We start from the raw sequence: 27,679 nt of genomic DNA on the forward strand, positions 1-27,679 counted from the left end.
TGGTTTGCTTTATTCCTCGTACTTCCATCAGCAAGTGAGATGAGCAAAGACTCCCCTGTGCTTTTTTCCAGGTGAAGATATTCACACAAGCCTTTATGGAGCAGCTGTAGATGTCAGCATCGGTCTGGCCAGGAGCTCCCTGACAGTTGAGACTTACCTCACGCTGTCAAACCACAGATGTGTGGTGATTCACAATCGGAGTGAAATCAAAGTCCACTTCCAGTGGAAGGCTTTTTCTACTCAGGAAGAGGAGGATCGTCAGAAGCTGAGGTTCATTTGAAAGATTCATTTCAGTAAGATACACTGCCCAAGGGTAAAACGAACGTATGGCCTCCAGGGGTGTTGGTGCATTGAATGGTTTAGGACAAGTAAACCATCTATGGCAGTAGGTTACGTGTCCCTGGGCTTTAGGGTAATGGAGCTCAGTGCTTCGCATTCCAGCTCCATCCATACTCCAGCTGAGGATGGTGTTTTGTGGAGGAAAGGTTGATTGCAGTGACTGGATTTCCTCAGAGAACAAATTGGTATTCGTGGGAGCCCCAAACCACTGAGGTCCAGAGACCCCTGGGCTATGGGGGGTCCATGAGGCTGAGGAAAGTGTCAGCCCTCATCACCTGGGACTGCACTGAGTAGCAGCACTTAACACAGCGGCAGTAACACAACTGTTATGATATTCACTGCAGCTTCTTCCACTCCAGCTTTGGTAAGGTGGCAGGCTCCTTCTCCAGGAATGTGCAGGGTCAGGTGCTTCATTGGCCCAGCAAGTTGAGGCCGTCCTGCTGTAGGATGTTGAATTGCCTTGCACTGTCCCGGTTTCCAGCACAACAAGGTATTTCTACCCTTCCTCAGAGACTGGGGAGAATTTGGAGGTGAAGGGTTCTGCAGGGAAGGCAGGGCAGCACGGGACAGAGCGCGTTTGGGCTGCAGCAGCCTGTGTCTTCATGGTGCTGAGAGATGGGGCAGGTTCTTCCAAGGGTGTCTGTGGTGAAGCTTTGAAATTCCCCTTTCAGGCAGCAGAGACACACTTATAGCCCGGGGGGATGAACTGGCAATGACATTTAAAAGTTTGGGTGATTAAGGGAATCCTTGTGGGACTTTTAAGACTTGCATGGATGTAGGTGTATAGGAGGTAGCTCACAGCTGATCAGGAAACTGCCTTAAACTGGAGCACTTTTTAAAGTTCAACATAATTGGGTCAGAAATGCCTTGAAGACCAAAACTAGTTTTCCACTGTTCTCTATTTTTAATTACACAGTGTGTGACTTCCATGCAAGCTCAGTGTGTTAAAAAAAAATCTCATTGCCTTCTCTGGGCACTTGCCTGGACTATTCCTTTACCACTCTCCTCTCACCTGCCTGTCTCAGATTGGACCCTGAGTGATCCTCTTTCCCCTCAGAAGCAACCAGGTTTCTGCAGAGTTCACTTCAACCTGATTCTTTTCCAATTACATTTGTTCTCATGCCGGTTTATGTCCTGAGTCTGACCAGGACGTTCTGTTCTTCCTCCTTGCAATCCCAGGGATGGTCATAGCTCCGAGGCCAATGTCCTGCTGCCAGAGAAGCTTTAGAGATCTCAGAGCAGAGAGGACTTTTTCCATGAGAGGAGGCAGTGCAGGACCCTGCTCTGGGCTGTGACCCCAGAAGACCTGGATCCTTAGGTGGTGTATCCAGGGGTTTGCTGTGTGTCCCTCCTGCAGGACTTTCTGGGATGTAATGGTGGAATTATTGTCCGCTGATGGAGGCTGAGTTGGGGGTTGCTCATCGGTGGCGGGAAGCCCTCCTCACGCGCAGGGCTGTAGGTCAGCCGTGGAGAAACTTTCCCCACTGCACTCCAGGGGGGGCGAGCCAAAGCAAGTACTTTTGGTGCTGGTGCCAGCCTTTGCCCCAGGCTCTGTCTGTGTACAGCTGGTAACATCCGTGACCGTATTTCCGTTGGAACTGTATTTGAATTTAGCTGGGTGATGATTGCTATCCCAGTTATACTACATTGCCTCGATCTGCTGCTACACATGGAGCCTTCCACTCGTCCCCCCAGAGTTGTCACCTGCTGGTTCTTCATGGCCGGGGACTGGAGCATGCAGAGGGGACAGCGATGTGCCAGCTGGGAAGCAACTGCTCTGTAGCAGTGCTCCCTTATCTCTTGGTTGTGACCTTTAAACACTAGAATGATTTCTGCTACAGCTGCCAAGTAAGGGAGAGATGAACTGCATCAAAGCCCTACAGAGATGGCCAAAAAGAGGAAAAAGATAAGGTGGTTCAAGGCTGGACATAAGGGTTTGGATTCAGAGATCCTGGTCCAGACTTTAGTGGGTGATGCCAGGAAAAGTGCCTTCCCCTCTCAGGGCCTCTGTTTCCATGCACATAAAGCCATTGGTTTCACCAAAGGGATGTGATGCCTGAATTCATTGGTTTGCTGTTGTTTGCTCTGGGATCCTCTGGTGAGGAGTGGTATAGGGCACAGAGAGCACATTTAGCTTGCTTATCCCTGCAGGTCCAAAGGGGAAGGAAAAAGGAGTGATGCCAGTAGCCTGCAGCTGAAACCCAGCTCTGTCTCCCCTTGCCAGGGAAGCCCTGCAGTGGGTGCTCCTGCATCCTGATCCGCCTCCCCCAGGCAGCTCTGTGGTAGGAAAAGCCAGTTGGGGTGGTCGGTGGATTCTCCATCAGTTGTGGCAGAGGCTTTGAGCCAGGAGGCTCTCGAGGGCTGCTGGCTTTCAGAAACCTCTTCTGAGCTTGTAAGCGTGGAGTAAACCTGCGTGCCGTGGTGGCGGCCAGCAAGTGATAATCTGACCCGTGGGGGACCCCGCGGCTCGGGGTCAGCCCCTCACTGAGCTGCTGCTGTTCCTCCCCGAGCGCTTTGCTGCCCCTGTGCTCACACGAGTCTCTGCAAATATGTTGCTCATTAAATGATCTGCTTGGTTTGTCTCTCCCCATGGCTGTAGAGGCAGAAAGAGGGCAAGATGGATCGCTGTCTGAGGGAGTGCAATGTGGACTCTGCTCTGCAAGAACGCCTTCCCATTCTCTCCCGCCCCTTCCAGAACCAGCGGGCAAAGGCGCAAGGAGACCCCATGCTTTTCTCTGATGATGTGTTCATGCTTGAGCCGCTGGTAAGTGATAGCTGAGAACCTCCCTTCCTTCTCCTCCCTGGCTGAGGTCACTTGGCAGGTCCCTGCATCAGCTGGCTTGATGTGCCGAGAAAAAACACCAGAGGGCTGCTAGAGCTGGTTGCAAAAAGCATTTCTGTGGGCTCCTGACAGAGCGAGAGGCTGCCTAAAGCTGAGCTCTGCTGCAAGGGCGACAAATTAAGGGCACTTGATAAGTGTCCTTACACTGTTGAGAGCCATCAATAATGATGAGTGAGGGCACAGCTTACACGTAGCATGTGGGGATTAACAAAGGATATTAGAGCGCTCTCAGTTCGCATATTGACCTGAGGAATGAAATGGTCCTCTGTGGAAAGGAGGCCAAATTCAACCCAAGTGTGATCGCAGACATACCAATCTCTTCATATAACCTGGACGGATACCACGGCTCAATCTCCCTTCCAGTGTCATCTGTGAGCCTGGACACAAGGCTGGATGTTTAAACAGTCTTCTTGAGTTTCATTGCGCATAAGTACAGAATTTTTGGGGGCCTTTTCTGTTTATGCAAGCAACACTCCATATCCTTCAGTCAGCCAGAGCCCTGGCTCTGAGTATTTGCCCTGGGTTGAGATGAAGAATGCCCACTGTCCGAGCAATGCAAAATCCCTTTTCATCTTGGAGTAAATCCTAGGATAATCTCAACCTCTTCTTCCTTTTAAAATAGGTAAAACTAATTTTTTTTTTTTTTTCAAGGAAGGGGATCATCTCCTCTTCTCAGTTACTCCTATATCCTACATAAGGCTGAGAGCCACCAATGTTGGCACAGCTGCAGTTTCACACCACCGTAGCTGACAGCAGCATGATGTGACCGAGAGATTGTGTCAGAGTGGTGGGAATATTGTAGAGAGAGGGAGCTGATCAGAAGAGACTTAAGAGCACCCTGTATGTCCCAGGGCTCCTGCTGCTTTACAGTCAGACTGTGTCTCCACAAGCAGCTTAACCTGCTCTTGAGCTCCTGAATGCTTTGAGGTGAGGTCCAGAAGTCCAGCTACCCACAGCGCCGAGTCCTGGTGCTCCATGTAGTGACATAGGGACATAAAGTGTAGCCTGGCCTCAAGTCCCGAGGGGAAACCTTTCCTGAATGGTTGTGTTAGTGTTACTGTCAGTTTGCTCTAGGACTGACTATAAGTGGGCTACCACATGAGTCTCTCCCCTTCTGTATTGTCCAGCATTATCAACCTTCTGATTTCCATGAATTCCATTATTTATGGAACAATCAGTTTCACATTCACTTTTGCTCATGCCTGTCTTTCCCCCTGGCATATGGATGTCTTTACATCAAATGATAGTTAGTATTTTCTCCCCTATATCAAATGTAGAATCTAAAACTCCACTGCTGCTGGCTTCCACAACCTTCTCTCCGGTGACAGCCCTGTAACTTTTATCTTGGACAGACACCCCTCTGGCACTGCCATGTAAATCTGCTGGAGAGGCCCCCCAGAGATGGGACCTTGCTGCCTCAGACCTTCTGGCCAAAAGTGGCTGCTCTCTTCTTCTCACCTCTCACCCGTGATGTGTGGGAGCACCCCACAGAAATAATGAAACCCTTTTAACAGGTGACTGGAGGAAATAATTGCTTCCAGGGGTTAGGAAGCTGGTGGAGGGAGACCAGTCTTGGAAACACTTTCTGAGCGGGATGGCTTTGCAGGGTTTGTGCAGAAGCTTTGCTATGTCAGTGACTGTTAGGTGTCAGTATTTTCAGGTGCTGCAATCTGTAGAAGCTGCAGCAGGTCCCTTCAGTCTGCATAGGGTTTACTCGCTGATGGAAATAACAACAGAAAAGAGGAGGCGTGATTTTGGAGTTACAATGTGACCGAGAACATTTTGAGCAGTCGTCCAAGCCTGTGGGAAACAATCTGATACACAGCTCTGACTTTCTGAGCACATCTCAGATTTGCTTTATTTTTGCATCTACACATGATGTGTCAGCAGAGGCAGCTGTGATAGAGGCCCAGGTGGCTCCCAAGGGACAAAGTCCTTGCAGTTTGCTGCATCCTCCCCGCCACAGCTCAGCTCTAAGTCCCATTGCAGACCTGTGGGAGCTGACTCCTTGGAAATGACAAGCAGAGGAGAGGGAGGATGAGGACTTGTTACTGCTACACTGACCTTGACAAGTCCTCACTGTCCTGTCCTTGCCTGGTAGTGACTCCTCAGTGTCACGAGTGAACTCTGAGCTGATGGAGGTGGTCGTCAAGATGTCCAGGGTACAAAGGTGCTCCTGTTGTTAATCCAGAGATTGGGCCAGGAGGTGACAGTGGTGTTTGTTGCTGCAAACCTGCACCTCAGCTGGGGAACCAAGCCGGTCCCCATCCACATGAGAGGCTACTGCAGAGCACTTTGGTTTTTGGTGGAAGTCACCATCTCCAGTGGGAGCTGTGGTCCATCCCACAGCTCCCTGGGGGCTCTGTTATTTATGGAAAGAGGCAGATGTTAGCTTTGGCACTGCCTTTCTCCTAAGTGCCCTGAGCTGAGAGGATGCACTTTGAGTGTCATTTTAGTACTTCTGTTACCAGCTCTGTCTTTTGTTTCTTTGACTGCTTTGAGCAGTGATTTCCTTCCATGGATTGCCTTCCCCCTCTGCAAAGCAAAGCAGGTGATTTGATCAGCAGTTGGTGGTGCCTGGCTTTTCAAGACCAGCTTTTTGTTACTCAGACTGGTGGAGATCTAGCAGATTCTCATAATTTAGGGGCTGAGGGAGGAGTAATAGGATCTGTATGTATTTACAGTTGGGCTCTTGCAGAGAGATCACTTGTGTAGCTGTAAGTCCTGGTGTGCCATGCCCTCCCGTGTCACCGTGCTTTATGCTGTAGCAAAGCCAGGGTAGGACAGCTGGAGTGGTTGTGCCATTCCATCATACATCCACCATCTGTATTTTATGCCACCTGCCAGTTGCAGCCTGTCTGAGGCCAGAAGTGTTGCAATACCGTGTTCACAGCACTGCATAGTTTTACATCTGTCCTGGTTACCATCCATGGTGGCTCTCCATGCTCTGACTCCACTGCCATCCTATAGAGAACACGTAGCCCAGGCATGGGGCTGGCTCCTGAGGTGCCCCGAGGCTCGGACGCGTGTAGCAGTAGCCTGCAAGGGTGGGTAATGTAGCGTTTCCTTTCAAGCAGCAGTTCTTTTTTCCCCTGTGGGGTAGCAGGAATGCAAGGAACCTCTTCAACAGCCCATTTTAATTTCCCAGGAGAAATAACTCACAGTATTTTCTGTGAGTTATTTCACAGTTCTTCCCTCTGTTCTGTTGACTCTGAGCAGGCTGTGCCTTAGGGAATTATTTGCAGCTGCAGCCCAATAACTCCCCATGTCATAGCTCTTCAGTTGTTGTGGGGGCTGTCCTTTGAGCTATAAGGGCTAATTCGATGGGAAGTATTATAGTTACTTAATATTTATGCTGCAGGAGTGCCAGAGGCTCCACTCAGTTCATGACTCTTCTGGACGAAGCAGCGAGGATACCCAGCAGCATGCAGAATCAAAGCCTCGCTTTGCTGATAGAAAAAGAACTCTGTTCGTCTCCTTCTATAAACTGAATTTTTCCTTCCTTGTAGAGTATTACTGCAGTTGTCAGAGGTGCCTCTATTTATGTCAACAAACACACAAAGAAACATTTGTAATGCTAGGGGTTCAGGGGATGTAAGTGGTGTCTTTGTTTAAGCCCATTGCAAGAAGTGAGAGCCTTTAGAAACCAGACATGCCTCCGAAACTGTGCGACAAGGCTCCCTGGGACTGAACGCCAGTGCCAGGACTCTTTAAGTGAGAAGCAGAGAGAGAAGACCCCGAGAAAGCAGCAGAGAGCTGCAGACACACGGGTAGCATGGCCCAGACTTAAATCCCTGAGCAAGAGCATGACACGGAAAAGAGCCTGTTGGTTGAAAGAGGTGTGGAGCTGTAAGCAAATCCCGTCTCTTCTTGGCTGAGCCTGAGTCCAGGGAAACAGGAGTGTGTGCACCTTGCAGAGAGAAACAGGGTGCATCTGTCTCTCAACTCCTTTCCCATGTCATCCGTCAGCTGGAGGAGCCTGCGTGCTGGCTGGCTGCTCACGGCTCGGGGCAGAAGCAGCCGCCAGCGGGCAGGAGCCTGTTCTTCTATCCCCAGGCAGGAGGGCTCGTTCTGCTTGGTGCTGCGTGCCCCACTCACCGCAGTACGTTAAATACTTAGGGGCATGTACAGGTGAAGGGTATAAGAGGCAGCACCTTAGTAACTAAGAATGGGAAATTCTCTTTGATTTGTTAAATCTCTCCTGACCTGAGTAAAAGTCGTCATGTAGCCATAGTGCTACAGGGATACACGGGAAAGTTTGGAGGCGAGAGGGACCTTTTTCTTAAACTGGCTGGTACCTCTGGAGAAATCTTACTGGATTCACTGGAGCCTGAGCCAGTTTAGTTGCTTTGTTATAGACCCAATTTAACAAAATGCCTCTACCAGATGCCAGTAAAGGTAAGAGACTTAGAAAGCTTTTTTACAGCTGCTCCCAAACCCCCACAAATTTTGTTGATAACTGTTGCTTGTTCCCTGCTCTTCAGTGATGTTCTAAGTAAAGGCTACAGGGCTGTGGTTGAAAACAAGAAATGTGACATTTGAAGCTAAGTGGTTTGCTGTCTCCTTCTGTTTCAGGAGGGAGATATCTGGCCAAATTCTTCAGCTGAAATTAATGTGATCTTTAGACCCCGAGAAGCCAGAGTCTATCAACAAACGTTCTACTGCGACATCTCAGGTACGGCTCCTTTCTCCTGCTTCTGTTCCCCATGGTGAAGGCGCAAGTAGTCTTGCAGCCCCCTCGGTTCTCGTGTAGCTGGCAGGAAGGGTCAGTGGTCAGCAGGGTGCTGGCACGTGCCCACTGCCCCTGCGGTTTCCAGGTGGTCTCCTGTCCAAGGCCAGCCCTCAGGATGTGTGGCTACAAGCCTGGATCACTGATCCCAGAGCAACCAAGGCAGTGAAGGGTTAAGTTCTCATGCCGTGGGTTTGCCAGCATTTGCTCTGCTGCCAGGTGCCTGTAGAAGCCAAAGAGCTCCAGAGCTAAACAGCTTCAGTGGGCGAGCACCACGTCCCTGTAGACCATTTGCCTCCAGGAGGAGTCTTTATTACACGGATGCATCATCAGACTCCTGAGGCGGTAGGAGCTGAGTTACAAATGTGCTGCCAGAGCCTGGATCCCCTCTCACTACCCCGACACTGCCAGACCTTGGGTGGCTGAGCCCTGCTGAGTGCGGGCTGGCTGTAGAAGGACACCTCTGGCCAGCACGTGGGAATTGTCACCTTGTGGCTCTGAGTCTGTGGCGCCTCCGGGTACGTTGCACAGGGCTTGCTGTGCTCAGCGGGGTGAGCGCCCTCCCTGGAGTCCGAGCAGTCTGCTAGGCAAGCTTTACACTCACCCTGTCTGACAGAAGTGCCATCATGTCTTTTGCTGGGAGCAGTTGTCTGTGGCCCACGTGAGCTGCACCATCTCTGCCCTGGGAGAGGTGATGGCTTTGCTGTGCTAGCCTGGGGCAGGGAGTGCCTGCAGCAGGCTGCGGGGTTCGGGTGACCTCGTCCTTCCTCTCTGTCTCTGCGTGGTGCTGCTTAAGGTGTTTTTCAAGACTGGGAGAGCACTGTCAAGCTTCCATCCAGGGAACATGATGGTTTTTCCCCATCTAAGAGGAAGAGGTGCGAGGCCCGTGGTCCTCCAGCAGCCAGGCGCCTGTTCTGGAGTGTGCTGAAGTCACTAACCCAGCTGCTTTGTCGCTTTCCTTACTGCCCTAAGCTGGGGGATACAAATGTCATGAAACAACTTTTTATTTATACTGTAATTGCGCAGGGTTTACTTGGCAAATGCCACCTACAGGCATTACCCAGGGCTTGTGTTCACAAAGTGTCTTCCTGCCCACCAGCTGCAGCTGCTAGAAATATCCCACCCTGTCATCTTAGCAGGCTTACAGAAGAAAATGAGCATCTTAGAGTGTAACTATAAGCCTTGCAGTCTCGGTTCCCTTTGCAGCAAGGGCTGTGTGTATTAGCAGTATGTTCATGGCTTCTCTGACCTCAGCAGTGAGGTTTTCCATACCTGTTCAGCATGCCTCAGGTAAGGTGTCTTTACAAAGCTGAGCTCTCGGTATCACGGTGGGCACAGGCGAGTGCTGCTCTCTGGAGATCACAAAGCCTTGTTTTATGTAGGTGCCGCTGCAGGAGGTGAGCCCTGGAGCCCCGGGCACAGAGCTGTGTGCCAGGCACGGGCAGTGCTGAGATGCTCTGCCTGCTCTAGGCAGCTCTCAGACGTGCACAGCGCCGTTAGCAGGGAGCTTCGCCTTGCCTGGGCTTGTACTTCTCGGCTCCTGTGCTCTTGTCTCCGATTGCATCAGTACAGATGGCATATTTTTATCTTCAGTTCTGTTTCATGAGCTTTGTGCCTTCACTGAATGGATTGCAGAGATCATCTAAGCACATGGGAAGAAATTCAGAGACTGTTTTAAACTCAGCATCGCTTCTTCCGGATGCAAACTGATGGCTGAATGAGAAACCAGACCGAGGGGTTGGTTACAAATTAGAAGCTAGCCCCAAGGCATATCTCCTGAGGGCAGGGAAGAGTCCTGTGTCTCTTCCTGGAGCACCTAGAGCTGTTCCCATCCAGGCCAGAGTCAGGGAGGAGCACTGAGGCAGCCTGGACAGTCTGGGATAACAGAGGCAATTACTGTACTGAAGTGGAAATCTCTCCGCAGGCCGCGAGACCAGGCTGTCCCTGCGCATCAAAGGGGAAGGCATAGGGCCTCGGCTCCGCTTCAGCTGTGAGCAGCTGGACATCGGGAAGGTGTTTGTTGGATTAAACCACAGTTGTGAGGTGAGCAGTCGGGATTCCGAGGGCTGGGGGGGATCCTGACAGCTCCCGGGGTAGCAGTGAGCCTCGTGGGCCTGTGGGATTTCTGGCAACTCCGGTCATTGTGAGCAGGGACTCTGACATACAAGGCAAATTTGGGGGGTTTCCCAGAATCTGGATACTTCTGATGGGATCTGAAAGGTGCATATGTTGTCTGTGAAGTCTTAATCCCTGCTTTTTGGCAACTTTCCTTGGAGATAAGCGGGGAGGCTTCATGTGAAAAAATACCCCTTTGATACATGAAAGCAACACTGGGACAAAAAGATAAATATTCAGAGGCTTTTGTTTCAGCCCTGGATGCAATGCACCTTTGTACTCGGGCTGTTAAAAAGCAGCTGGAACAAATGTACTGAGTTTGAACTCCAGGCCATTGCAGCCAGCTTTCGGGTCAGTGCGTGCTGCTGGTCCTGGGAGCTGGAGGAAATCTGTCCAGCCTCTGGCTCAGAGCTGGGTCTGGCCGCGGAAGTGGGAGTGCTTCCCCTTGCTGACCAGTCTCTTGCCACTCTTCAGATTTGCTGCATCTCTATGAAGAGCAAAGCATTTCTGGAAGGGAAACAAAGGAACTTTCTACATATTTGCCTCCCCCTGCAACGGTGTCAAGTCCTCTGCAAAAAAATAAGACAGAGCAACTGAAAGAGGTAGGAAATGAGGCAATACTTGCAAAAGCCTGACTGTGGCAGGGAAGGACACATTAAGGTGTTTTCTTACCAAAATATTGTGCTCTCTATGCATTTTTAATAGTGATACTTTGTTGATTCTCTATCATTTTATTATTTTAATTACTTGAGCAAATGTGACTAAGGAGATGATACCATTAGTGCTGTGCTGAGCAGCTAGACTGGAGGTAAACCTCAGCTCAGTGCAGAGTCCCTGAGTGCAGTTTGTAACTGAGGTGTAAAAGACGCGAGAGGAGAGAGTAGTTTCCAGGTTACCCTTGCAGAGCTTGAATACATGAATATCTTTAACAGCAGCTGCAAAATTAAAAAATGCTTCTGTCTTAATTTCTCTCCCAGGTTTTAGAAGGACAAAAATTAGGGAAAAGAAATCCAAAGCAGATAGTTAATTCCATGGAAACGGCAGGATTTGACCCTGCAGCAATCAGAACCTTTACTGCTTTGCTTTGGGTGGGTTTGTTGGTGACTGACAGTGTGCTGGTACTCGCAGCAGCTGTGGGCATTTCTCACCCAATGTGAGAAGAGCTGAATCTCAACAAGTGCTGCGGGATTGTGTCACTTGTTTGAGGCAGTAGATCTCTCGAGTGTTCAACAAAATACAGCTTAGTTCTAAATTTGCAGTTTATTCTGATAACTGTAAAGTCTTAAATAGTGGCTGTAAATATTTAGGAAAGAGAAATTCTTTGGAGTAGATAGAGCTGCTGTGCACCGCATGCTCATCCTTTCCGACACGTCTGTTTGAACAGAGACTAAGAAAGTATCCCATTAAAGAAAAAATAAGAATCCTAAATTACATAGTGTAGCAGAGTTGAGGAGTGCTTCTGAAGTTGGTTATCGTGCTGCCCTGAGGTGTCTCCTACCTGCAGTAAACTTGTTGGCTGCAATGTGTTGTGCCCTCGGCAGGAGCGGACTCATTGGGAGCAGAATCAGCTGTGTGATGATTCACTAGTAAAGCTGCAGCTGCCCTTTGCTGCTCTTAGGGACAGGTCTGAATCGGCTTGGTGATGCTGAGCAGCTCCTCTGCGCTGCAAGTCAAAGTGGGCTGCTCTGTGTCAGTGGAATAAACCCCGAGTGACTGTTTCTATGAAGCTGACGCTGCTTTGCATGAAAAACCCAAAGGCAGATCTTGTCCTGTTGGATTTTCTTTGGCTTCTGCCAAGCAGCAGCACACAGCATCTTCTGCTTTTTACAAACGTTATTTGCTTATTCAGAAAACAAATCAGCCTTCTGTAAGAAAGGAAGATTCCTTATGTATTTCCCATTTGCTTTCTTGCTGCTGCAGGTGGTCCTGTTTAACAAAGGAGCCATCGATGCTGCCTTCAGCTTGGTCCCTCCAGCTACAGCTCTGGGCTCCTGCTTCACCTTCCTCCCCCAGGAGGGCATCATTTCTCCAGACGGGCTCCAGGTCATCCGGATCTCCTTCAGTTCCACCAGCCTGGGGGAGTTCACAGAGGAATTCAGGTTCAGTGTGACTGGATCCCCTGAGCCTGTGACCTTGACTATCAGGTGAGGAGGGTTATAGGAGCTCAGTGGGCACATCTGTAGCTGTCTCTGGGTAATCATCTCCCACCTACCTCATTTTAGGATGAACAGAGAAAAAAAGGTGTTGTCTAAGGTCTTAGTCTTGGCTTGGATCCTAGCATCCTCACGCTAAGAGCCAAGGCTTTTTAACCTTAACTCCAGTCTGAACCTTGCAGTTGCAGCAGCATATGAAGTATAATTGTCCGCGAGAGGAAATGGGAGAATTACAGAATAATTGTTCAGGGACCTTCTTGGAGCCAGCAGCAGCGTGGGGGCACACCCTGCCGTGGTGCCCTGAGCCTCAGCAGCAGCTGTCGGGTGCTGACCACTTTGCTTTGGCTGCCTGCTGTCCACATGGGTGCTGTGCTGAGCACGGGGCTGACAGGTTGATTTGAAACCCACCTTGGTTCTGAGAGCAGCTTTTACCCACCTGAGCGGTACGGAAAGCTGAGCGCTTTGCCATTCTCTCTAACCGAGCCAACATCTCCTCTGCCTGTCTTTGTCCTTGCAGGGGCTGTGTCACTGGACCGACTTTTCACTTCAACGTCCCTGCCCTCCACTTCGGTGATGTCTCCTTCGGTGAGTGTGCCCTGGGCTTGGGCCACAGGTTGAGAGCTCTGTGAATTACCAAACTGGAGCACTTTAACATAAGACCGTCTGTCACTTGTGCTCCTCCATAGAAGCCTTCTGGGTGTCAAAGCCAGGGCTGTTTGGTTGCTTAGGCAGTCTTGTGCCATCATGAGATCAAGTAGGACCAAGGGATAAAGTCAGTATTTTTTGGTGTCCTACGAGTCTGTTCAGCCCCAATCTCCCAGTCCTTGACAGCAGAATGACTGTGAAAGTCCTTGTCCCAGAGGGCCCAGGGGATGGGCCTGCAGCAGAAGGGAGTTTAAGGCACGTACTGGCCTGTAGCTGCTCTGGGTGAATGTTCCTGTGGCAAGGCAGGGATACCATTTACCCCCCTGACCTTTAGTGCCAGATGTTAATTCATACTGTGAGGGCCCCTCGTTGTCACCCACCAGGTAACATGCCCAAGCAGTAGCTCTGAATCAGGCACTGATGTCCTCAGACCACGGGCTCCTCCTTCCCCACCACAGGCCCAGCTCTGCTGACAGAGCCTGGGGCTGAGCATCCGGAGCGTCCCTGCTGAAATGCAGCTTCTGGTTCTCCATCTCAGGCTCACAAAAGGCTTTTGACTGAGATGATCTAGAGTTTAAATGTGAAATCCATTGTGGATTGATTGAAGGGCCATTATCATTCTGTGCCCAGGATGCCTCTGTGTTTTCGTGCTGTTCATGGACTTTTTAAGAAGACTCATTGCCTTTCCTGAGCCACTTCTCCCCTCCCTCCATCACCACTCTGCCACTTCTTTATTTCCTTTTGAATAAAACAGCAAGAAACACACCAGACAGAAATGTGGAGATGTAACAGGAGATTCATCCTCCCTAATCTCATTCCATTAATAAGGGCTTTTCAGCTGACGGCAGCTATTGTATTTTTGCTTCTTTTAACTGTGCTGCTGACTGTTGACCTGCGTCTGGTGACTTTGGTCTCGTTTGGGATTGCGAAGTCTGTGTTTGTCCTTTTTGTGCCCCTCCTGCCTCCCTGCTGGAGTAACTGCTGGAGGTGGGCAGTGGTCACTGTTGTTGGACATGGAGAACCCCCCCGCTGTGGCTGCAGTTGGTTTTCCTCCCCGTCTGTATTCAAACGACGCTTGGTGAGCAGGCCACGGGAGATGTCTCCTTCTCGCAGAGCTGGCCAGCCGAGCCAGATGTCCAGGCCAGAGCAGGCTGTGGGCTGATGTCCTGTCTCTGCAGAACACCCCCCCAGGTGTGGCTGTGTCACTGCTTTTCCATGAGGGAAGGCGAGTATCACAGCTCAAGTGATGCCGACCTGTGCAGGGCAGTGTGCAGTGTGGAAGCCGTGTCCCGTTTGTTGGGTGAGGTGGAACTTGGCTCCCGCTGATTTCTGAGCAAGCATCAGGTTTGCCTCCAGTGCAGGGCCATGAGTTGTCATGTGCTCGGTCTGGTAGCCCCAGACGGGAGAAGCCTTAAGGGTCCTGCCTCGAGAAACTGCGTTAGAGTGCTTTGCGTCATGCTGTCGTTCCCAGTTTCATCCTTCCTTCCTTTTACTGTAGCTTCTCCTTGTTGACAATACCCTGCTTTTATATACTGAAAAGTGTGGAAGCATTCACAGAGTTCACAGGGCATTTTACAGATGGAATTTTCAGAATAAATGGTCTGTCTGGATGGACACTTGTAAGTGAGAACTAATTGGTGCAGGTTTGGGAGCAGGTGAGAGAGCTCCTCACAGCTAGAGAGAGAGAAACTTGTGGTGTTCAGCATCGCCAAGAGTGGCCATTTCCAAGGAAGCAATCTCTGTGATCAGCATAAAAGGGAGCTTAAGTGACAACTAATTCCTTGCGTAACTTCTCAGTTAGCTGTACTTCAGATTGAAAAGAGCTAAACTCCAAGCCCAGTTTTATCACAACAGGATATTCACACCAGGAATCACGGGACAGTTGGTGCATAAATTCATATTTGTGTCATTTTCCTAGGCTTTCCTCACACCTTGTCGTGTCGCCTCACTAACACCTCCTTGGTGCCCCTCACCTTCAACCTTCGTGTTCCTGGGGACGGCTTGGGAGAGCCCAGTGTCAACAGTTTGGCTCAGATGACAGACAACACTCACCTACTCCAGAGAAAGGGAGCCTAATGGCACCTCAGACCAAGTGAATTCACCATAAAGCCCCACAGAGGGACCATCCGCCCCCTGGGATTCCTGGATATCCAGGTATGGGAAGAGTCCGGCCGTACGTGCTCGGCGGGTGGAGCTGGAGCTCCACTGAGGGATGGGAGGGCTTTAGCACCGCTAGCTCTGAGCGTAACGCGGGGAGGATATCTGCACTGGTGTTGGGCTTTTGTTAGCTGGGTTGCTCTGGGGCTTTTCTGGAGGACCACTGCTTTGTTCCCAGAATGGTCAGCTGAAGATCATGTCCCATATGGTCAAGTGCAGAAGCCATTATCTGTTTCTGAGAGCTGCTTGGAGCAGTTTCTTTGATTTAAAGTGAGCAGAGGAAGGGTGAGGACAGAAGGTGGCTGTTAAAAAGAGAGATGTCATTCTATAAAGCACTTTGCTTTTCTTCCCTGTCTTATTTCTCCTCTCCTGATGAGCAGAATGAGTTGTATTCACTGCCGTGATCTCCAGTGGGGACTGAAAAATCTCTGGCAGCCATGAACTGCACAGCACCTGCTGGGCTGCATTTTGCCCTCAGCTTCCCAGTGTAAAGATGAATCTGTTGAATTCAACAGATTGCCTCTGCATTTATGCTGTTGTAGTTGAGATTAAAAATTAGTCTTTTAATTTTAATACAGTGGGGAGTAGAGCATTAATCTAATAGTGGTTACATGTGCCCTGGTAAGTGCAAGGTGTATTTAACAAAGCAGATTTGTCAGAAGACTTTTGTTACTCCCAGCAACTGTGCTCTGCACATGGACCAGCAGAAGAGTTAGGGCAAAATCCTCCCTTTCCTGCCCGTGGAACGAGAACCGGAGGACAGCACAGGTGCACGATGGCTTTTGGGAGTGATGAAGTGTTCGGTGCTCTTCTCTTCCACCAGGTCACCCTGTGCCCCAACACTCTGCAGAGCTACGAGCTGGCTCTGGTGGTGGACGTGTGCGGTGTTGGCAGGGCGGTGTCGGCGCTGCTCCTCACAGCCAGGTATCGATGTTTTCCTTGCAGCTCGTCGTCTCTCCTCGTGCATCCAGCACCACGCTGCCTTGCACGTGGTTTGCTGGATCCATCTCCCAGTGACAAGTGTTGCTTAATGACGTAGTTCTGCCCAGCCAGATGTGAGATGGGCAGTGTTCTGAAAGCAGCACCTGCGCTCCACGGACAGGCGTGGCCCTGAGCCTTTTTCTAAAGGGAACAGTAATTCTATTCATTACTGGCCTGGGTTTTGGTGCTTGAGGTGTAATAAATTTCCAAAGGGCCATCTTTCCTTCTTCCTGCAAGTGGTGGACTTGTGCTGGGTTGCAGCCAAAATACAACGTCCATTTGGGCTGCAGTGAGCAGCCTGCTGAGAGCTGGTGTCTGGGTCACTTAACGAAGGCGCATGGGAATGGGAAAGGGGCTTATGGCAGGACTGGTGAGGGGAAGCTCAAAGCAAGATCTTATGAAGGGGAAAGTAGTCCTTGATGTGGAAGGTAAGCTCAGGTTTCTCTGATTTGCTCTGGTTCTTTTGAGCATTAATGTTCTCAGACTTAAGCCAGAAGTTGTTCTTGCTGCAGGCAGATTCAGCCCTGTTGTGCTGCGGTGGGTGTCGGTTTAATTCCAAGAGGGATGAGTTCACTGTGCTGTTCCCTCTCCCAGGCAGAGTCATCCAGTCAGTGCCTGGGCTGCAGTTTTGTAAAACAAGTGCAAATGGGGACAGAGAGTGCATGGAGCCGTGGGGTGCAGGAGCTGGGAGAGGGTGATCCCCCACTGCTTGAGGCAGGGGGTGGCTTGTGCCCTCCATCGCCGGGCAAAGGGCTGAGTTCTCAGGCAGGGCAACAGCGGTGTGGGAGAGGAGGCAGTCGTTCTCACTGAGACACTGGGGTCTTGTGCCCTTTGAGCCTTGGTGAGCACTCGGGGGGAAGGCTGCCCCAGAGCTCACGCCTTGCCGGGACTGTTGGGAGGGTCCTTGCAAGCCTCCTGGGGCAAAGAGCGGGCAGAGCTGATCAGAGAGCTCTGGCACAGGGCACCGTGCGCTGCCCGGGCACCTGGCAGCCTCTGCGAGGCCGAGTCCCGGGGTTTGCCCCACCTTTACAGGGGGTGGTGGAGTCAGAAGCAGTTAAAGGCCATTTATCGCTGTAGGGGTATTAAGTGTCTATTTGACAAATGTGTCATGCTCTGTTTCACGCTACTCGGGGAGTAAACAAACTTTACATTCTCTCGGCATCTCTAATTCCCTTTCGGTCCTCTCTTTGCCTAGATGCGTGGTTCCTGCGCTGCGAGTGCTCAACCCTGTTGTGATGTTCGGACGGTGCTTCCTAAAATTCCCTTACCAGCAGATGCTGACCCTTGTGAACGACAGCAATCTTCCAGGCTGCTACGGGGTTCTTCCTCAGGTTTGGCATTGCATCCGCCTCCTGCCCTCAGATGTTATCAAGGGTTTATTAGGGAAAAAAAGGGTTTTGGATAAGACCTTGTTGGTTTATATTCAAACCTAAAGGTTACTGAGAGAAAGAAGCTACCTGAATATAAACTTCAGGAAGCAGTTTAAACATTTTAGGAAGTAGTTTATATTCTAGTCTTTGGGGTGCTTTCATGCAGGAGAACTTAGAGGGCTGTGAAAAGCTGCTGCAAGGAGGCTGCCAGCACAGGAGTGGGTGTTTGTGGGTGCAGCAGGTTTTGGACCCCGTGAGGATGCTAAGCCCATACAAGTCTTGCATCTTGCTTTGTACCTTTCTGCTTTCTCCTCGGGATTTTTGAAAATGTGTGTGAATTGCCATTGTGGTAGATGTTGAGGAGTTCAAAGTTTCCTCCAAGGTCACTCCTGTGTGTTGCGTTTGACTCTGTCCCTTACAGGAGCACAAGGAGGACGCTTCTGTGTGGTACTCCAGCCCCGTGCCGTGGGGGATTGTCCAGCCTCGCAGCTCGGTGGAGGTCCCGTTGACACTGGGGGCCCAGGTGATGGGAGAGCAGGACACTGTTGCTCATGTTGCAGTGTTTGGGAGTGAAGGATCCCCTCTGGTGAGTTCCAGGGGACGTGGGCCTTTCTTTATCCCCTGATAATGGGAGCTTGTGGCTTTCAGATGGGATCACACTTGCTCCAGGGCTTCTGTTTCGGTTTTACAACACTGAAAACTTCAAACAGCCATGATTATCCCCCAGTCTAGGAGTACCCTTAGAGCTGTCTAATCTTTTCACACTTTCTCTGTTGGTTGTTTTTTTTGATCTTTCCTACCTGCTTTCTGGAGCAGAAAATCCATTTAGTGAGCACTGGAGAAGGACCAGTTGTCTATGTTCATCCAAGTAAGACAAATTTCGGCAGTATCCAAGTTCTACAAGATGCTTCCCAAACTCTCCACCTCTCCAATCAGAGTGTCATCCCTGCATCCTTCAGGGCAAAGATGGAAAGTATCTGTGGGGCTATTTTCCAACAAAAATGACTGACATGCCACCTGTGACTTGATTTTTATATGCAACATTTGCATATCACTATATGATTGAGAAAGCAACGTATTCCATCACAGTGCAGCAAGAGGAGCCTGGTCTGGGGGCAGTTTTAGCTGGGGGACCCCTGAGTAAAACAGAGAATTTGCATAGATGTGTGAGCAGAAATGCATCTGGATCAATGTTGCAAGTTCTCCCTTTATCTTGTGGAAGGTATTTAGCTCTAAGAGTCATGTGTTTGGAGCTCTGAGACCAAGAGAACGCCGTGGCCCTTTGCTCCTGAAGAAGAGAGGACTGAATGATTTTGGAGATAAAATCTGAGATGCAGTCAGGCGTCAGGGTGAACTGCACACGTACATCTGAGAGCAGAGGCTGTCCCTTATTTCAGCTGGTGAGTGATTTGCGCATCCTGCATTCAGTTGTGCCCCTGAGCCCAAGTCTTGTGTTCTCTAAGACAGAAAAGCTGCTGCTTTGATTTCCTGCTCGGAGATTGCTGCAGGACGGTGAGCTGTGATTTCCCTGTCTCCCGTTTGATGGCTGATCTTGAAACTGTGGCTGTTTGCAGTTAGGCTTAGAGATCACGCTCCCTGCTCAAAGGAAGGAGCTATGACTGAAATTTTCACAGCAGCACTGGATCAGCAATGTTAAAGCACGCTGACTGGCAGCTCAATAAACCGAATGAGGTTAAATGAAGGGACAGCAACAGGGCAAGTAAAAGGTTGGTATCTTGTTTGAAACAGGAAAGGAAAATGCTCTAATGCGGATGGCCATGGTGCCACCTTGGTGGTGGTATCAACCATCACATGCAAATTGCTGTTCCTGTCAAGTCAAGATTTCTCTTGTTCTATGGGAGAAAAGAGCATTATCTGAGCAAGGCAAGATGCTTTTTTGTGGATAACTTCACTTTGGGGTAGTGACTTAAGGAATTACCTGGAGTACCCCTCGTGCACAGGCTTTCCCATACCATCTCCTCTTCTCTCTGTTGGATGAGTTGAGTCTGTTATATTCTGAGTTGTGGGGAGCAGCACTGAACATCTCTGCCAGCAGAAAGAAATAAATAAAACCCCTCCAAGTCTGTGCATTAAGATGGAGCTTTTGTGGGTTTGAAGAAGAGCACAGGGACTTTGTAGCCTCGTCCTCTGCTGGCTTATCCCTGCGTGCCAGGGTGTCTGCAGGTCTGTGACCGCTGGGACCAGTGTGTCATCCCGTGCTGAATCCTGTGTGTGTGTCTGACGTGCTTTTCCTTGTCAGATTCCTTTCCCAGCTGCCAGGCAGCCCTGTTGGAGGATCCTCTGGATCCGGCAAGGGGAGGGTTTGCGCCTTTTTGGGTAGAAGAGACCGGAGGAACAGGTCAGCGTGAAGGGGCTGCTGCAGCTTAGCTGGGGACTGATGCGACCTGCTGAAAAAGATGGCTGTTTCTCCTCCTTGCTGCTGCTGCCATCTTCTTTTCCCAAGTGTCTGATTTTTTTTTTCCATATTGGCAAGTGTAAAAGAGTTGTATTGGTTAATGGAAGTGTTTGCTCTCCCTGCAGAAAGGCAGAAAGGAAAAAGCATCATTCTTTGATCATTTCCTACTTGTTCTTAGTCACTCTGTCTTCTTGGGGATCGTTTATTCAGCTACTAAGAATGACATCTCTTGGCACCACGGAAGGCAGCTGCATGTCATGCCTGTGTCATCAGGAAAGAAAAGACAGAGGTGTTGTTTTTGTTAATCAGCGGCAGCTTTCTTCTGCCTGCATAACCACTGTGCTGGGTCTGTCATGTGATAAAGGGGGCAGAGGTGTGGAGGAGACCTTGGAAAAGGTGCCTGAAACCTGGCCACAGGGGACAGTGTGGTTTTTATCACGTAGGGTGTCTTACGTGAGTTCATGCCCTTTCAGAATTGCTGTTTTTCAGTAATGGAAGAAATTGTTATCCTGCGTGTCTAGGGAAACTAAACTTGTCGTATCATGCTGCACCTATTGGTGAACTGAATTAAACAAGGGTAGAATCTTCAAGGCAATTATGCTCCGAGAAGCAAGAGTGACTCAGCCAGGTGCTTTTCCCAAAGGAAAAGCAGGAGTTTGGTTATCAAACCAGGTGGCCCTGATCTCCCCAGCCCAGCGAGGAAGCGCAGATGGGATCTGGAGGGGTGAGCTCTGGACTGGGGACACAAATGGAGACAAGCTTCGTTAGCTCGCTCAGCAGTCTGCTATTGGCTGAACCAAGCTTGGCACGCTAGGCTCCGTTGTCAGTGGCAGTGAGTGCCACACTACTTTTTTTTTTTTAGAGGCTCTGCCTTTTGATTTCACAAAACATCCCCTTGATGGTGCCTTGGGGCAGAGGCTAAACCAAAGTGGTCCCCATCCGTGCTTTCGCCGAGGAGATGCTGGTGCTGAGGTGCCAGGAGGTGGCTGGTGGTTGGTGGGAGCATCCAGCCAGCCTCGTGCCCTGACCTCCACCTCCTGCTGGGGCTCGGGGCGGTCTGGGGCTCTCTTCTGCCACTGGCAGTTTGTGCGGATAAAGAGTAGCTTTGAAATGAAGAACACAGGGTCCCCCACCTCAGGACTGCTGAAACACCTGGTGCTCTGTGAACAGCTGATGTGGGACGGGGTTATATTCCCCCTTCATGTGCAGCCTCCGTGAGGAGCGATGGGTCAGCTGACAAAGGTGTGAATGCTCTCTCACTAGAGCTGTGGCTTGGCAAAGTACAGCTGCATTTTAATACTGAGTTCTGCTTCCTCTTTCACTCGTGCAAGGCCAGAATGACCAGATCCCTTAATTAACTAGCTTTAAGTAGCTTCAAGAAAACTGAGTGTGGTGGCTCCCCAGTCATCCTTTAGGGCAGCCATCCATCCTCCCATCCCATCCCTCCCATCCATCCCTCCATCCATCCACCGGATGGAAACTCGAGCTAACTTCACCTGGATCGAGCATTTGCTTGGATCATGTCAGGCCTCCAAGCACACTGTTGCTTTCCATTAAAAAATAAAAGAAAAAAAAAAAGTGGGGAGAGGGGAACCTCTTCCCTTAGAATAGTGCAGAGTTTTGGGTGAGTAGTGCCTTCATCCCAAACACAGCACTGAACTGTGGGGTGCAGGCACCACCCCCACCGTGATGGACACTCGGAAGCCGTACATCTGCCTCCCCGTGTGTTTCCTGAGGGCCAGGGAGCACGGTGTGTGTTTCCTCTCTGCAGGCTTGCTCCCTGGGAACGTGGTTTTAGAGGGTCTGGGGTTCAGCACCTTCACTGCCCCAACTGTGGAGGGAGGTCCATGAGAAACCAGAGGGAAGAGAGTGCTTGGAAGCTCGGGCCATGCCTACAGGGCACGTGCCTTCCAGTTTGCTTTCTGCTTATTGCTTTACTGCCCTGCTGTGAACATTTATAGCTGAATTTTCCAAAGCAGAGGGCACTGGGGCACCTCACTGCAGCTGGTGATCAGTGGGAACCGAGTGCTTCAGTTCTTCGGGGGCTGTTGAGAAGCACTGAGTACCTCTTGGGAAAGAAGACGTTGGTGTCAGGGTTTTGATCAGCCGGTTTTGCAGAGTTACTCTTCAGGCTCTCAGCAGTATCCCCCAGCCGTGTGGCTGCTGCGGTGGGATTTGAGCAGTCCTGGCTTCCTCTGGCCTTGAGCCTTTATGCTAACCCAGCGCCCATTGTCGGGAAGCCAGGAGAGGTGAAGTAGCTTCCCTTGGCGTGCGCTCCAAAAGATAAACTGGAGGGGGAATAACGTCTTCCTGAGGATGAGCATCCCTTGGGTTGGGCAACACTGGGTTAATGAAGTGAGTCTGTTAAAGGAAGGTAAAATACAGGCTGTAGAAGCTCCTGCATACTTGCTGTTTCCAGACACTAGTTTGGATTTAGGGAAATGGAGCCTTTCTGGTTTTTATCCTCATATCTTTAGTTCTTCCTTTTCCTGCACCCCACAAGAGCCCAGGGTCCATGGTTTCCATGCTAAGTTAGTGTTTGGCTTGTCTTACAGGCTGGCAAATGCTCGTGCTGGAGGATTGAACCCGGTGAAGGAGTGATTCCCCCTGAGACAGAGGTGTCTGTGGCTGTCATAGCAAGCTTGGATGACACGGAGAAATTCAAGGACAAGGTGAACCTGTTCATCGAGAACAGCCACACCTACGTGATCCCCGTCCGGGCTGTTGGCATTGGCACCACAATTGTCACCGACAAACCCTTTGCTCCGGAGCTCAACTTGGGACCCCACTTCAGGTAGGGTATCTCTCAGCTTCTGCCGTGGGCTCAGCAAGGGGCAGTTTTGCTGTAGTCCTTCAGGCTGGTTGCTCTTCAGCGCTCAAGGTCCTGGCTCTGTTCTCCTGAAGCCACAGGGCTTCCTTCAGAAACCTTCTATGGCCATCTGAAAGTTGTTAGGTACCCTCAAAAGCCACCAAAATGGAAACCAGTTGTTAAATTGTCACTGACTTTTCTTTAGTTATAATACATCTATTTCCTCACTTGAACAAAAAGAGATTTGGAGGAAAACAGCAGGTCCTGGAAGCCTCTGGGTGGGAAATGCTACATTACAACTATAAACTATTTCCCTTTGGAACAATGTTGCTTGTTTTTCCCTTCACTATGGAGTATCATCTCGTCACAGCAGAAAACCTTGGTGGTAGCTTGTTAGCAGGTCCTTGACTGAATTAATGGTGCTGTTTTGTGCCCAGCAGTCCTGGAGGAGCAGCAGAATTTCTTTGCCCCGTGTCATCCCTCATTAGCTCGCCTTCCCCGTCTCCCCTGCCGGGCTGCTCTTCATCAGACGTAGTCGCTCTTCCCTCGTCTCTCCCACCGGCTTTCCTCGGCGTCACCGCCGCAGCGGAGCCTGAGGCGCGGGCAGGCGAGGGTGGCTGCAGGACCAGCTCTGGAAGGGAGAGGAGGAGAAGTCCCCTGAGTTTGGGAGGGATAAATGGAACATGTTAATGAAAGAGCTTAGCTCAAAGGAGGGGATTCACTGGTCCTAATGCCTCTGTCTGAAACCAGGCATGTTCCCGTAAATGGGAGAAAAATAAACCTTTACAAAGTGCTGCCTGACTTGTGTAGGAGACCTCTTGAGATGAGAAGAATAGTCTTCCTGAGGTGCCTGTTCCTTTCCCTGGCTGCAGAGGGTCCATAGTGGTCCAATACCTAAATTTTAGGGTAGAAAGAGCAGGGACATTGCAGGGGGTTGGTGCTTGTCCAGCGTGTCCTGTGCTCTGTGCAGCCACAGACTGGCTACCCAACGGAGTGGGCGATGTCAGTGTGATTTGTGTCATGGTCCTCTGCCCCCCTTCACGTCTTGCTCTGCAGACTCTGGAGTTGTTGCCTTTGCTGTCGGCTGCAGAGCTGCCCCAGGTGAGCTGAGACGGGACCCAGGTAACATCTCAGATGAGTTGGGCTTTCCCAGAGCCACAGATTCTGCATCCACCCAGAGCTTCTCCAGGCTTTCGTCTGTGCTGCCCACCACAGAAACCATTTCACACTAAGCTTGTACGCATCATGTTTTAACAGTCTGTTTCAGCGGCTGGTTTGTTCTATTCTTGGCTCAGGTCTGTGCATTTAGCTGCCTGGGGCAGGCATGCATTTTGTAAGCCGTGTATTCTGTCCTTTTCAGAAAACCAGTAACTGTTCCAGGAACAATTCACGTCCTGGTCATGCTCAGATTTATAGAGGGTAAAATAATTACTCCAGACGAGCCTGCAGTTAGTGTTTCTTTACATGAAGAAATCAATTTCCACTGAGTATTCATTTTGGTTTATATCTAGCTCTAGTTACTGACCTCTCATCATTGCTCCATCCCCTCAGCAGCCAGACCTGGTCTTGCTGCCATGTTTGATTTGGGGAAACTTCTGTTGATCCAGTGTTCTCACAGTGCATTTATCTTCCTAAACCACAGCACCACCTGCACTGTTCAGGCAAGGGACGACATGTTGGGGGTGATGAGGTTGGATGCTCCCTAAGGGGTGAGGGGTGAGGGGATAACGTGGCTGCCAGGGCAGGGGCCCCACCAGCGAGGCAGGGGGTGCCCAGGTCACCGGAGGGTCTCTAGGCTGGTGATGCTCTGTCTGCAGCAGCTGAGATGATGATCTTCATGCAGCTCTTCCTTGCTGTACGCAAACAGAGCAGCTGCTGGATGCTGATAAACTTAGGGGCAACCAAGGTCTGGCTTTTGCTGAAGCTCTGAGCTAGGTCAGCCTTTTTGGAGGTGCTTTTATTGCTGAGTGTGCAGTCAGGTAACGCCGTCAGGGTGCTGAAGCTGGGTGACCGCTGGGAGATAGCAGCTCCCGTGACTTTTTCCATCTCTCCTTCTCTTCCAGACTGGATCCCTGCTGTTACCACTTCAAGGTAAGAAACAAAGGACGGCGTGCCCATCGGCTCTACGGGCCAACAGCAGGTTCTGGCTCGTTACGCCGGCGTCATCGTGTCCCTGCTGTCAGCACCACCGAGGGCCAAGGTTCCTCCCAGAGCCCCAGACCTGCCCGCCCTGGGTTTAAGGTTCAGCCACTGAGGGTGGAGCTGATGCCGGGCAAGACTACAGAGATGGTGCTGGAATGCTTCTCCAGCACTCCTCAGGTGAGGTCCCCGCCGAGGGCTGAGCCTTCCCCATCAGGAGCAAGTGCTTTCAAGAAACTGTTCTAACAGCAAAGCTACCATGGCAGCACCAGCTTTCCTTGCTGGCTACTGTCAGTTCCTAAGGCTTTTTCATGTTTCCATGCCTACTGTAAACCCAACCTGCTGATACCAAAACACGGACTGAAGGAGATATTGCTACTTCAGGGGCAAATGGCAGGTTACAAGGTGTCATGTGCTGAGGCAGAAAGGAAGGGCAGAGAAATAAGTTACGCTTAGACTAGGAGCACAGGCAGAAAGTAAATAACAAAGTGCAAAGTAATGTATTTGGGGGAAGCAGTGAGTAAAACAAAACACCTGTGAAGGGAGGGAGTGTCTGGGAGTAGCATCATTTTTCCTCTGTAGACAAGCATGGGCAGAGGGCTTGTCTAGCACTGAGTCCTGGAGCAGAAGAATGAGCACAGTGTGTCAGCTGTAGCGATCGGGTGATGTTCATCCACGTGGGAAGCTGTTTGCAGGGATCATTACAATTGACAGCTTGACTTTGTCAGTATTTCCGTAACGGCTCACCCCAGTCTCTCAGCCAGTCCCAGGGTGCCAAGGGCAGCCAGGTCTCGCAGCACCCTTGGATGGCAGCTCAGGGGGAGATTTCAGCAGGGTCACGGGGTGTTCTCCTCCCTGGACCCTTCTTTCTCAGGGGAAATCCTACTCTGCAGAGAAGCTGCCAGCTAACCCTGGTGTGCATTCCCTCTCTCCAAGACCAGAGGTTTAGGCAAAGGTGGAATAAATCTGCATCAAGCTCCTGCTGATACTTGTGTTTTGTAAGGTGTTTTAAAGGGCTGCCTTGGTGGTAGCTTGAGGAATACTTGATTACTCACCTAACTGACTGCAATGGGACTGTCCCTGTGCAGTTCGGAGCTCAAAGGTTTTGCTGAAGTAGGGAAAAGCTACCAGAAAGGAAATGAAGTGATCAGGGTGCAGGTGAGGCTGTCTTGCCTGGAAAGCCAAAAGGGGATCTGTGAGCTGAGCTGTGGCTGCCTGGCTCCTGCAGTCAAAACCAAGACCCTGGGAGTGGGCTTTCCACCTTCCTCGGGTCTTGAGAACTTAATACTCTTGAGGTTGGTCAGAAGCCCAACTCCCTGCATAGCCCATGCAACACGGATGATTTTGAGTCTGTAGACGAGGAGGAGGAGTTGGGTTGTGGTGTTGTATCAGAGGGAAGAGTGAGAAATGAAGGCAGGAATATGGGGAACTGAAACCATGAGAAAACAGGAAAAAGAGCGTCCAGCTTAAGCAGAGGGTTTGCATGTGAACTGCAAGACCTCTCTTTCCTGGGGAGGTTTCTTTTAAAACCAGCTCTAGGAGGGCACAGTACCTGCTAGGAAGGAGTGGCCCCCTCTTTACCTGAAGGCAGTCGTCCTCTTTGGGTTTTTCCCATGGATCCTGTCCTCTAAGCTTCCAAGGGAGAGTTTGCTAGCATTGGCCCTTCTGTCACCTGTTTCCCTTAATATAGTTGTATTATTATTTTTTAAATCAGTTCCTACAGCTTTCTGTAAGTATTATGCCTGGCAGTGGGACAAATCAAAACAGTAATAATTTGGGGCTGGGACTATTACAGTTGTAGCAGCACATGACTCACAAGGGCTTTTTGTGGATAGTGGGGTGTGGCATTACGGACGTTTGAGAGCAGAATAAATGGGATGCAGCATAAAAAGAAAAGGGGGCTGCTGAGGAGTCCCGTGGCTGTAACTTGATGGCGGTAACAGGGTCTGTGGTTGGGTGGGCAGCAAACGCAGTGCGTTTTGGGGACGCCCTGCTGGGCCCCGCTGGGTGACGGGTGACTCCTCCGTGCAGGTGGTGAAGGAGCGGCTGCTGTGCCACGCCGTCGTGGGGAGCAAGGCAGAGAAGGCTCCGATAATGGAAGTGGATGTCACCTGCGAGTTCATCGCTCCCATCCTGCAAATGTCCTCCAGGGAAATCACTTTCCGGGTGGAGAAGGTAAGTCTCTGGATTTCATCCTGGCACTGAAGAGCATGGCTGGTGACTGAAAGCCTGGTGGGGGTGTGCTTGTGTTCGAAGGAGGGAGTTAAATGGCTTCTCCAAGTCCCTGGGGCTTTGACTATTGAGCTGAGCGGGACCAAGATTTTGCCATTAACACTGAGATCAATATTTGCTCCTCCGGGATTGGGAGCAGTCCCACCAGCTGTATTCCGCCCTCTTGGTGTGGAGACCGAGTTGAGCTGCTGAGCCAAGGGCACAGGGCGAGATGTGTGGGACCCACGAGAACAGCGTGGGCTTTGCACAGCCACCTCGTGTGCTGGGGCTGAGGTGGGCGAGCAGAGTGATGCAGCTGAGCGATGCTAAACCCCCTCCTGACCCTTCCTGTGGGGCTTCGTAAAGTAAGCAAGGGTGTTTTCAGAGATGGGACTGGTTTTTAACTTCACCCAAGTAAAACAGAGAGAACAGCTGCTCTGCCGAGGGGGATCATGGCTACTTCTAGAGAGACACCAGTTCCTGTACTCGGGGTGAAGGGAGGCTTCTGGGGATCCTCCAAGGCACGGTGATGTCTGAACACCGATCCTGTAGGGAAGCTGAGAAGAACTGAGATTCCTGCCAGCTCCTCAGGCTGATGAAAAAAACCTGTCATCTCTTGTCTCTTCTTGCCTTCTCTGCTGTTGGTGTAGTAGCTCTTTGCAATTCCCCAAGCTTCACCTTCTTCAAAGGACCTGCAGACATCCTTCAGCTGCAGTGATGATAACACCAGCGCAAAGCAGGTGCCCCTTAGCCTCTGGATCCTCAGTCCAGCA

The 27,679-nt window shown here is 50.6% G+C and overlaps 1 protein-coding gene across 1 annotated transcript in view; it reads left to right on the forward strand.

Moving 5' to 3' along the window:
- Window positions 1–2,956: 2,956 nt before the first annotated feature.
- LOC141963907 (hydrocephalus-inducing protein homolog) overlaps window positions 2,957–27,679 on the forward strand; it is a 36,252-nt gene continuing 11,529 nt past the window's right edge. Inside the window, 11 exon segments of the mRNA XM_074913643.1 lie at window positions 2,957–3,103; window positions 7,757–7,856; window positions 9,835–9,953; window positions 11,946–12,169; window positions 12,696–12,763; window positions 14,742–14,977; window positions 15,804–15,904; window positions 17,157–17,292; window positions 22,303–22,541; window positions 24,620–24,875; window positions 26,727–26,870. Of these exon segments, the coding sequence (XP_074769744.1) occupies window positions 2,957–3,103; window positions 7,757–7,856; window positions 9,835–9,953; window positions 11,946–12,169; window positions 12,696–12,763; window positions 14,742–14,977; window positions 15,804–15,904; window positions 17,157–17,292; window positions 22,303–22,541; window positions 24,620–24,875; window positions 26,727–26,870 (1,770 nt within the window).

Source organism: Athene noctua, chromosome 9, assembly GCF_965140245.1.
Source record: "Athene noctua chromosome 9, bAthNoc1.hap1.1, whole genome shotgun sequence".
NCBI classification, from domain to species: domain Eukaryota; kingdom Metazoa; phylum Chordata; class Aves; order Strigiformes; family Strigidae; genus Athene; species Athene noctua.